General features: G+C 38.4%; 1 protein-coding gene across 3 annotated transcripts in view; it reads right to left on the bottom strand.

Moving 5' to 3' along the window:
• Positions 1-12,427, bottom strand: part of MECP2 (methyl-CpG binding protein 2) — a 74,018-nt gene that overhangs the window by 31,312 nt on the left and 30,279 nt on the right. The window contains exon 1 of one of the 3 annotated variants that reach the window (XM_072627404.1): positions 3,132-3,249. The exons of the other annotated variants lie outside the window; for them this stretch is intronic. Coding sequence (XP_072483505.1) covers positions 3,132-3,139 — 8 coding nt within the window. The 5' untranslated portion in view covers positions 3,140-3,249. Of the gene's footprint in view, positions 1-3,131; positions 3,250-12,427 lie in introns of those variants that run through there. 3 annotated transcript variants of the gene reach the window in all.

Here is a 12,427-nt window from a genome sequence, read left to right on the forward strand (position 1 = left end):
ATAAATTTTTGCAGATTGATTTTCATTTGCTCTTGGGTCACCTTGTAATTTGTATTCCATAATTCACCAGCCATATGGCACAATCATGTCAGAGTTGGAAAAGACCTCAGAAGCTACTGAATTTGACCAAAGAATTCCTTCTAAAATATTACTGATAAGTGATCATCTAGTATCTGCTTGAAAGTCTTTAGTAAGGGGGATGCACTAGCTCTCAAGGCGGAACATTTTACTTTTGGTTAGCTCAAATATACCATCATTGAGAGGCTATGGGTTAAAAAGAGGCTTTCAGGGCAAGGAGGAGTCTAGGCTCACTGGTAGACTTGAGCTGTCTTCCCAGTGCTCTCTAAATGTACTTGCCTCCTTTTATTCATCAGTGGGCCCAGTTCACTGTCCAACTGCAGTGCCTGTCTAAGATCTACAAATTGATGGATTAATTCAGTGGACAACTTGTCCAATTGCCTATCGTAGGCATCTTTTATCTGCTTGTTTTTTCCTGTAGAATGCAAGGTCAATTTCTTCAGTGGTCAAGGATCTCATAGTACATTTAAAACTATCTAAATGTACAAGTTTCTCTGATTAAGGCCTCATATATAGAGAACTGAGTCAAATTCATAAGAATACGAGTCATTCTCAAGTTGAGAAATGGTCAAAGGGTATGAACAGGCAGTTCTCTGATGAAGAAATCAAAGATACAAAAATGCTCTAAACCACTATTGATGAGAGAAATGCAAATTAAAAGAACTCTGAGGTACCATCTCACACCTAGCAGATTGGTTAACACAACAGGAAAGGAAAATGACAAATGTTGGAAGGGATGTGGGAAAACAGGGACACTAATGCACTGTTGGTGGAGTTGTGACCTGATCCAACCATTCTGGAGAGCAATTTGGAACTATGCCCAAAGGGCTGTAAAACTGTGCATACCCTTTGACCAAGCAATACCACTACTAGGTCTGTATCCCAAAGAGATCAAAGAAAAGGAAAAGAACCTATATATACAAAAATATTGATAGCAGCTCTTTTTGTGGTGACAAAGAATTGAAAATTGAGAGGATGCCCATCAATTGGGGAATGGCTGACAAGTTTTGGTATGTGATTGTGATGGAATACTACTGTACTAAGAAATGATGAGAAAGATGGTTCCAGAAAAACCCAGGAAGATTTATATGAACTAAAACAAACTAAAGTAAGAAGAACCAAGAGAACATTGTATACAGCAGTAGCAATATTGTACAATGATCAACTGTGAATGACAGCTCTTCTCAGCAATACAATGATCCAAGCCAATACCGAAGGACTTATAATGAATAATGCTACCTACCTACAGTGAAAGGACTGATCCAGTTTGAATGCAGATTGAAGCATTTTGGTTTTTTTTTTGTAATGTGGCTAATATGGAAATGTTTTGCATGACTGCAAATGTATAAATCTATATCAAACTGCTTGCTTTTTCAAGAAGTGGAAAAGATAAAGAAGGGGGGGAGAGAATTTAGAACTCAAAATTTTAAAAAATTATTGCTAAAAATTGTTTTTACATGTAATTGAAAAAATAATTTTAAACACTGTCTAAATATATAATTAATATTATAACTAAAGCAACTATATTACAAAAAAGAGCATCTCCAGTGCTCTGGTTAAAAAAACCACAAAAACAAAAAAACAGGTGGAGTTTGGGAACAGCCAATGAATCCTCAGGGAAAAAAAAACAAACCAAAAACTGCTCCCCAAACCCCCAACCTATTATTTTAAAAAGAATAGCATATTTTCCAAACAAGGAGGTGGCTAACCATCTACACTCAAAGCCCTTTCACACAATTATAAGGTCTTAACGTGGAGGTCCTGAAAACCATCCAGCATTGAAGTTCATGGAGCTGAGCAATTTGCTACTTGGGAAAAGGCCACATATCTGATAGGGTGCTAACCACTGATAGAGAAAAGGAGGGGAGCTCCAGTGCCACACTGTCTCATATTCTAAAGTACAAGCCTGGATAGAGAACAAAAAGCAACACTAGGCTGGTGAGTTCTTTAACAATGTTATCTCTCTAAGATAAAACAACTCAAGGCAAGCTTTAACATTCAGAATTGGCCATTTCAGAATTTTTGTGAGGGAGTGCATTCTGAGAAAATTGCAAAAGGAACATGTAGTTCCTTCACCAGGACAGCACTAATTTGGCAGTGAAAGGGGGTCAGGCCATTTACCACCGATCACTACCACATAAAAGAATCAGTCACCAAACCTTTAATCACTTAAAGGCCTGTGATCCAGCCAATTTGGCTTAACTCTACAAACATAAGATGGAATTCTAGTTTGATCCACCCCCATCATAACATGCCTTTGCTTAAAGACTTCTAGTGAGAGGGAATCTAGAGTGGTGTGGATAAAAACAGATGATCAGATTCAAGTTCTGCTACTTACTACCAGTAGGATGATGGTTTCAATTCAAATACTCTAAATTTAAGACCTCATTAATCTCCACTCCACTTTTTGCTAGTAAGTTCCACATGTTCTTCTGAATTTTGCCCCGTGGGGCCAAACAAAAGAATCCTAATACCTTCTCTGTATCAATGGTCTCCAAATTGGAAGACAGAGCCTCTGGAGTTATAGCCTGACCCCAAGGGATATATATAACTCCAGTTCAACCCCAACAGCACGTCAGTGGGGCTTGTCTATAACCATACCTCCCCTTATATTCTAACTGCTCTCCCATCCCCTTTTCCTCTAGGTGTAGTTATAACCTAAAAACTACCTGGGTACCCTTCCCCCTTTACCCCAGATCACCTGGTGGGTGTGGAAGACAAACTTCATTCAGAAGATAGGCTCTGAGTACTAGAGATCTAAGTGTTAGAAAAGTACTGATGAATAAAATTCTACTCCATCTTTTTCATTTTGGGTGGGACTGGATGAACACACAGAGATGGGTTTTGGTCTGCATTTCATTACATTAGCTTCTCCCCCCTCAACATATCTCTTTTCTAAATTTCCATTACTATCCTGAATACTACCTTTATTCCAGTCACCCAGGTCCATAGCCTGAGTGGCATCTTTCACTCCTCACTCTCTTTCACCCCAAATAGCCAATCAGTTATCAAATCCTGGGTTTCTAACTCCAAAACATCTCCCCTTTACTCACCGAGACATCCCTGTACAGGCCTTAACCACCTGGAAGTGGACCGGACTACTGGAACAGCCTCTCCATCCGTCTCCTTCCCTTAAATCTCTCCTCACTCTAATCTATCCTTCACTCAACTGTATAACTTTCCTAAGTGCAAGTCTGACCATGTGACTCCTCTGCTTAGTAAACTCTAAGACCAAATGTTATTTCAACTTTATCTCAACTTTTCTAATGTCCTTGATAACTAGTACAGCAGTACACATTCTGTACAAAACTTAGAGATAAGTATATGCACACATATTTGAGATGTGGGCTGAATTCTACTGGAAGATATTGCTACCTTGTTTTCATATCACTTTCATTTCCAAATACACCTTTCCCCTCTCCTACTCATCTAACCATCCTTTGTAAAAAAGAATAAAGAGAAAAAGCAGTTTTGCAAAAATCAACCAACACAACAACCACATATGAAAGCAAATTCAGTATTCCACACCCATAGGTCCTCCATCTCTGCAAAATATTTTTTCAACTATTCTCCTAGACCAAACTTGGTCATTATAATTATACAAGAGTTTAATTTAGTTTTTTTGTCCTTTGCATTTACAGTGGTGAGTGAATTATGTGGAACAAGCAATTACTGATAGGGTTTTATTTTGTGACAGCAGTGGTGATGTGGGCTGACTTAGAACATGTTACCTTAACCAGGAAAGACTGGATTGTGCTGGTTTCCCCATCTTAGTTTTTTTGTCAGTTGAGTGCTGGATTTCATGGCATAAACATGCTTCATTCCTCTTTTGTTCTGTTATTCTTAAGAATGGATGCTACTCTAAGGAAACACGCACACAAAATTTATAGCTCTTTCACAGCACACCTCAATGACTGTTAAGAGACAGTGCAGCTGCTGATGGTGTGAAGAAATCAAGCATTTCAAGGATTATTCAAGGTTATAAAGAAAAAGGAACAGTTGCACTGAAGTGCAAAGAAAAGTGTGATCAAAATCGAAAAATGTCAAGAACCAACAAAACATTGCTGCAAACCAGCTTAATTAAAAGACTTTCAGAGAGACCTGACAGCTGGAGAAATTGTTATTAATTTCTCTATAGTATAGCCTAAGCTTTAAGTTGGAAGAACAGTAAGAAGATCATTTTTTAAAAAAAGACCAGCTGCTGACCATGGTTATGAAGAAAAAATACTCATCATGGGCAGGACAATATGAAGATGGGTTATTAAAGATATGAATAAAAGTAATTTTCATCAACAAAATTCACCTTTTCATTACAGGTAATATGAAAACCACTGGCAGAAGGGTCTAGGTAAGCTGTTAAGAGTTAGACGTCTTCAAGACCATAAAACACCTATCCAAAATGTTTTGGGGATTTTTTTACTTTCAGTAGACCTCAAAATTCAGGTAACAATGAACAAGAAGAGATTGAGAAGCAACACTCTTCTGGAATTAGAGGAATTCCCAAATGGAGATTGGATACTGCAATACAATCTTTCACCATGCCATATATCAAGAAAGGTTAACATGTATTCAAGAGATGGAAATAAACATGTCCCAACAGCCTGGGAATGCACCTAATTTAAACCCCATTGACAATCTATGGGCTTATAATTAAGGCTAGATTTTTAAAAAATGGACTGTTTAATGGTATGTTTAATATCCAAGGTACTAAAAGTGTGGCTTCGTGACTAAGAATTGAAGAACACATGTCAAAACCTTGTGAATTCAATGCTAAATTGTATAGAAATAAGTAATTGCAGCAAAGGAGGATGTTGCACATTAAAAGTTTTTTTTAAAGATGTAAAAAGTTACAAAATTTATTATATATATCAATACATTTAATTATTTCACTATATTCCAGTTAATTTGAACACAAGTGTCCACTGTTATAATTCACATACATACTGTTTTCCTGGTTCAGCTTACTTCACTTTGCATCAATTCACACATCTTCCCATATTTCTCAGAATTCTTCTTTGAATTCTATTAATCATTTCTTAGATCACAGTAATATTCCATTACATTCTTGCACCAATTTTTTGGCCATCTGCCAATTAATCAACAAGTATTTCTTAAGTGCCTATCACGTACCAGACACTATGCTAGGTGCTGGGTATGAAAGTACAAAGAAAGAAACCATCCCTATTTACAGTAAGCTCTCTACTGGGAGAGGCAACAAATATATATAAAAATACATGCAGCATAAAAGTAAAGTTAACAAATAGATATATACACACATATACAAAGTAGTTAAATACAAGGCAATTTGGGAAGGAGAGTACTAGTAGCTGAAGAGATCAGGAAAGGCTTCATGCAGAAGATAGTGTCTGACATGCATCTTAAAGAAAGAGAAAGATTCTATGAGGCAGAGGAGAGAAGGGAGTGCATTCCAAGTATGGGGGTGGTCAGTGAAAAGGCATGGAGACAGGAGATGGCATATCAAGAGTGAGGAACAGAGGTGGGAGGTGGGGAGGGAGGAGGGCAGTAATAACCATGCAATGGCTGGGAAGATAGGTTGGGGCTAAGTTATAGAGGGCTTTTAAAAGCTAAAGAGAGGAATTTACACTTGAATCTAGAAGTAATAGAAAGCCACTGGAGTTGGCTAAATGGGACAGTGACAAGATTAAATTTGTGTTTAAGGAAAATTACTTTGAAAGCAATATGTAGAATGAACTAGAATGGTGAACAACATGGCAAGAAGATGGATTAGGAGGCTGTTGCAATAATCTAGAAGAGGTGATGAGGGCCTGAACCAAGGTGTGGGCAGAAACAGGGTCAGATGTAAGAGATGTTAAGAAGGTAGAAAAAGCAAGATTTGTCAACTAATTGGATATGTGGAGTGAGGTAAAGTGAGGAGTTGCCAAGATTATGAGCCTGAGACACCAGAAGGACAGTAATGCCTTTGCTAGAAATAGGTAAGTTTGGCATCTACTTTGTTTCCTGGTCTTTTCTACTGCTATCTGTACTTGGTGCCTTCACTTCTGCTCCTCTTACTTTCTTCTTAATCCTCTGCAATCTGGCTTCCAAATTTATCACACAACTGAAACTGCCCTCTGCAAAGTTAAAAGATATCTTAAACACCAACCCTAACAGCCTCTTCTCAATCTTCATCCTCCTGGAATTTGGCAGCATCTGGCCTGTTGACCACCCTCTCTTCCTGAATATTCTTTTTTCCTTGATTTTTCTCTTGTTACTCCTTCCTATCTTTCCCGTTTCCTTTGCTGATTCAACATCCAAATTATGTCCACCAACGTCAGATGTAGCCACTCCATCTCGTCTCCGTGTCTTTGCACTGGGTGTTCCCCAAGCCTCTGTCTCTCATTTCTCCACCTCCCCCCCTTTGGGTGATCTTATAAGCTTTCATGGGTTCAATGACCTCTATACAGATCTATGAATCTAGCTAGAATCTCTCTCCTGAGCTGCAGCTCTACTAGGATGAAGGCCTTTTGTGCTAGACAGGATGAATACCAGCACCTGCTCTCAAGGAGGTGGGAATACATGGTACTACTGTGGAGACCTGGAACCAAAAAACATATAAGTAAAGTACAGGGTGGCTCCCCAGGGAAGCTCAATTTTTTGGTGAGGAAGGAGTAGAGACGCTGACCTTCATAGAGACAGCATGAATAGAAATACTGATTGCCCTTTGGGGTTACCCACTAGAATATATATAATCAAGAAGGGCCAGAGAATGAACAGAAAGACGTGGAGAGTCATAGTGGAAAGAACGCTAGGTGTGATGTTAGTGAGATGGGCTCATAGAATAACTCTGATACTTACTGGTCATGCTACCCTGGGCAAATTCCTTCCCCTCTCTGGCCTTGTTTCCTCCTCTTTAAAACAAGGGAGTTAGACTTGAAGGCCTCTAAGATTTCTTCCCACTCTAAATCCATGATAACCATGATTTGCTGTCTCTCCTACAGGGGGCTCACACATAGTTCTGATTATTTGACCATTTTAAACCTACTACCATTCACTAGAGTGAAAAATGTTACGGCCAGAGCCCTAAGCATTAACTGTAGTTTCAGAATCTCTTGAAGCTATTATCAGGGACACATTTTACATCCATGCCACACTTTTTCCAAGTACTGGTTATGCTTACTTCTAAGTGATGGCTAAAGATCACTGTGTATATTTTATTTTATTTTTAAAATTGAATTAATTTATTTGTTTTCAGTTTTCAACAATCACTTCCATGGGTCTTAAATTTTACAGTATATATTTTAAAAAACACTTAGAAAGGTTCAAGAATTGACATTTATGTAGTGTTTTAAGGTTTTCAAAGCCCTTTATGTACATCATTTTATTTGATGCATGTACCAACCCTGGGAAACAGGCACTACAGCTATCATCACCTGACTAAATCCACCCCAAATGTGTGTCTGGATTGTTACACCATGCTCTAGTCTCAGTTTTCCACTAACTTACTGTGAGATTTTAGACAAGTTGCTTTAATTGTCTTAAATTCTGCTCCTTGGAGAAATGATCAGTGGGTTACATATGATCTCTCAGGTCTCTTTTAATTTAATTCAATGATTCTATGATTTCAAGGTTAAAATGCATTAAGTCCAAACGCCAAGGAGATTTCTAAGTGAAATGCCACTTACAGTGCTATTTGTTATTCTGTTTTATTCAGGAGCTAGTCAAATCTCATCTTTGAGGTACAAGTGATTTGTGAATACTGGAATTACCAATGACAACAACATAGAAAGGCTAAGGGTCATCTTCTCTTCAGCTGCTCCCTTTAACCAAATACAAATGACAGGGAAATGCCTGTCTCAGAGAGGTACCTTCTCTTTTCTGGTGCCCAGCTCTACACACACTGGAACTCATTTTCCTGGACCCAAGTAAGTGGAGGACAAATCACAGTGGGCAAGGGCAAAATCAGAGTTCTTACTTCCTACAAAGGAAAATATGTGGCATATTCACACTCAGAATTCATTTTCATAGAAAGTGTTATTAGACAATTGCTGGATATAGTTGTGGTACAGTGGAAAAAATACTGGATTTGGAGTTAGAAAACTGGGGTTCAAAGGTTGGGCTCTGCTATTAACTCCCCATGTGTCCTTGGACAAGTCAATCTTTGGGTCTCAGCTTCCTCATCTGTAAAATAAAGGAACTGGACTAGATGACCTTTAAGATTTCTTCCAACTCTGAACCTACGATCTGTAATACTATTAGGATGATTATTCAGGCATATTATTAAATAAGGTATTGCAGGCTGCTTGGAAAGTTAATCACCGTGTATAAAATTGTTTTGACAGTTTCTCCCTCTAAACCAGAACTCACAAACTTTGGGAACAAAACTAGCTCAAGCTTGTATTTAGTCCTGTCAAGAGAACTGTATGGAATTCAATGACTTCTAAAGATGACAATTATTTTGTCCCAGTTGTGAAAAAAGCCCTGAGTAAAGTACATGTCTTGCTCCTGGCTTGTCATCAGCTCATGTTTATTGGGCACCCTGGAAGGAGTTACATGCTATATTACAACCCCCCCCCCCACCCCCTATGAAGAGATGTCCTTGTCCTTTTGTGAAAAGAAGACCAGAATTCATTTCTGTCATGCTCCAAAGTGAAGTTCCAGTGAGCTATAGCTGCTGGCTGTTCTGTGGTTTCTGTTACATAAGCATTGTTGGTGTTTTGGCAAATAGGGACAAGTAGGTGGATCCTAGCGCTCAATATCCATAATATACATCTAACTTACAATAATGTATTAATGACTTAATTCCACTGAATGCATATACTAGTTTGCTTGTTTCTTCCACCCAAAATTTGTTCTCCCAACATTTAAAAAATATCCTTTCTTGTTGCAAGCTCAGCTATGAAACACAAGACTGGGTCAACGTGACTCTGGAAATAGCAAGTTAAAAAAAAAAAAGTTCCAATAATGAGGGGTTGGCCAAGTATGGAAGGAATTTCCAGGTCAAGAGAACAAAAGCCAAGTGTTGCTCTCTCAAAGGTTAAGCACATAGTAAAGAAAAGGCTTTTTTTCTTTTTCAGTTTTGATTCCATTTCATTTTAAAGATGCCTCCAACACAAATAGAAACTGGTTTTATAGTTTTGCTTCTACAATGTAAGATAAACCCTCTTTTCTACATTAAGACCATGGCTCATATTGCTCTATGGATTTACAATGACAAATGAAAGTAATTTATAATAGCTACTCCTATCATCCATGTTCACTTCCTGTTACATGGTTCCAGAATTGGGATTGCCTTCTTCCTGTGTGTTGACATTATTTTCATCTCCTTGTTGTTCTTTTCTCCTTTCTAGCTGATTTTCAGTTTATATTTCCTCTAGCATTCTTACCCTTTGGCCTAAATTGTGGGTGGGAAAAAAACATAAATGTATTATATATAACTCAAATCTTGGACTGGTAATAGCAAAGAAAAGTTCCTTGATCATGGGGGTCCCCAAAAGGCAGGCCAGCTCAGTAAAACAAGTCTGCCACTAGCTCAGTTCTCTTCAATTGCTATGGTTATTCCCCTTCCTCCAATTCAACAACTATTTCCTGAGTGCCTTTATGTGCTAAGCATTTTGTTAGGTGGTATTGAGTGCTTAAAGATCTGCATCCTGCTCTCAAGGAGTTTACAACCTAGTAGGGGATTTAAGATATGGGCAGGCATAACCATAATACAAACTAGTATAAAGGCAAATATGGCAGAGAGGTACAAAGGACAGAGGAGGAAAACCATTTTTGGGGAGGGGAAAAAAATCAGGTAAGGCTTCCTGGAAGAGGCAGCACTTGAGTCAGGCCTTGAAGAATGGATAGGATTTTAACTGGTGGGGAAGGGGAAGAGAAATGACATTAGCATACATACAGAGCTAGACAGTACAGGACAGACATGTTTAGTTGACAGTTCTACCTGGTTGGGGAACAGCAGGAAAATAAGGGCTGCTCACATTTGTAGTTTACAGTTACAAAGTACTTTATATTTAACAGGAGGTAGTAAGAGGAAATGCACTGAATTTTGAGGCAGAGGACCTATGTCTTTATCCTCGGCTTTTGTGGTCTCAGGCAATTTATGTGACCTCTCTAAGCCCAAGGAGGTAAACTCTTAGGTTTTGTACAACTCTAAACCTATGATTCAAGGATCCTAAGAACCATACAAGTAGAAGCTATGATCTTGTTTGAGCCTCATGACAACCTTGTGAGATAGGTAAGTATATTATCAACCATATATGCCAGATAACGAAAATAAGTTTCCTTAACTCACCCAATCCCACTCTGTGGTGCTGCTGGGACTCAGGAACCTAAAGACACAGGGATGCCAGTTTTTGTGGCACAAATTCTCTAAAACTTTCATCATTATTTGGGTAATAAGAATGGCTTAAATTTGCATATAGTAGTTCACATCTTATGTTTTCCTTGCCACAAACTTGGGGTATCAGCTGTTGCTGTTCAGTGGCTTCAGTTGTGTCTGACTCTTCCTGACCCCATTTGGGGTTTTCTTGGCAGAGATACCAGACTGGTTTGCCATTTCCTTTTTCAGCTCATTTTACAGATAAGGAAACCGAGGCAAACAGGGTGAAGTGAGTTGCCCAGGGTCACAGAGTCAGTCAATGTCTGAGGTCATATTTGAACTCAAGTCTTTCTGGCTGCAGCACCACCTAGCTGCTGTGGTGTGAGTAGTACAAGTGTTATAGCCACAGTGACACTGACAACAAAACCAAGAACTGAGGTATGAAGCCAATCCTTCTACCTTTAGGTCCAGTGTTCTTCCCATTACACTACACTGGCAAATTCCTTGCACTTGCATGATCCTTCACTTCCTCATCTGGAAACAGCTACTGGATCATATGTACTGTCACAAAGGGCTGTTACGAGGATGGAATGAGACAGGTATGAAAGCACTTTTTCAAACCATTGAAGTTTCTTTTTTTTTTTTAGCTCTTATTTAGTATTTTATTATTCCCAGCTGCATGTAAAAACAATCCATTAAAGTGTTATATGAAGTTATTATTATTAACAAACAATCATCCCCACTATCATCTTTACCCTGACCAACTCACAGGGGAATCTAGAGATCTAAGCATGGGAATGTACTTTGTAAATCAAGTGTTCACTATTATTAATCATAACAAAGTTAACAAATTTCTCATTCTTGTCTTTTGATTTCTAGCTGATGGCTCCCAAAGAACTCCCTAAAACAGCTAATTTTGGATTGTATAACTGAAGATGAAAGAAATAAAACCACACTAAAAGGAATAAGTTCTATTGGCTTGTAGTAAGTACATTTTGAGTTAAAACTTAAGCCAAAGGCCTGAGCTTCTCAGAGGCCCCTCAAAGTGCTCAGATTTCTCAGAAAGCAGCTGATCATCCTTTTTACCTTACTGAATCAAAGCCAGGAAACTGAAGGGGCCACCATCGGCACAAACCCAAGGCAAGTGCTGACCTACCAACCTCAGTGGGACTGCTCTATATTAACTGACTTGATGATGTTGGCTTTTCTTTCTTCATTAAATTTCATTTTATTTTTTAAAAAGAGAAGTCTGCTTTCCCTCTATCCCACCTCCTTTTTCCCCCACTGAGAAAGCAAGAAAAACAAAACCCCTGTTACAAACATGTACAGTTGGGCAAAACAAATTTCCACAGACTCGATGATGCTGTAAAGATTAACTAATAAGCTATGCCACTATGCAACCTGAAAATGCCAACACATCCAGGATTTCAATGCTGTGGAGAATCCTATCCATAGATCTCCCATCACCTTTCTATGCTTTAGTAGATGGTACCTTAGTGACTATGGCCAAAACAGTCCTTAGGCTGGTCAGGAGTCTCTTTGTATCTAGCTAGGCTGGTTCCTGGACAACAAAGACATGAGGCCATCAAGAGGAGTATTAGAAGTTCTCCATTGAGAAGACCTGCTAGAACTTAAATCCTGTTGGCAAAGAATGCCCAGCGTTACTATGAACAATACCATGCCTAAGTATACAGCAATGGGGGAGTCTCCAACTTGAAATACTACAGAAATTTTAAAAATCCAATAACCATTCTTTTTCTTCATTTGCTTCTCTTTATTTTTTCTTCCTAATTTAGTTAGCCAAATCATTTTTTAAACTGAAAAATGTAATTTAATTCCAGTTTTTAACTTTCAACACCAGAGCTAAAAGTAGCTTAAAAAAAAAAGGTAGCTAAAAAAGTAGCTAAAAGGCAGTATTAGTTTGTGTTCAAGTTCAAGTATTTAGCCAAATTCTTAAAGCTGGGATATTACCTCAATATCTTCCCTCAGATTGGCACTGAAAGTATTCTAAAGACTTAGATTTTTCAGACATATCTCCTGAAGTCAGGGCTATATTGTTGAGATTTTTAG

The sequence above is a fragment of the Notamacropus eugenii genome, chromosome X (genome assembly GCF_028372415.1).
Source record: "Notamacropus eugenii isolate mMacEug1 chromosome X, mMacEug1.pri_v2, whole genome shotgun sequence".
Lineage (NCBI taxonomy): Eukaryota > Metazoa > Chordata > Mammalia > Diprotodontia > Macropodidae > Notamacropus > Notamacropus eugenii.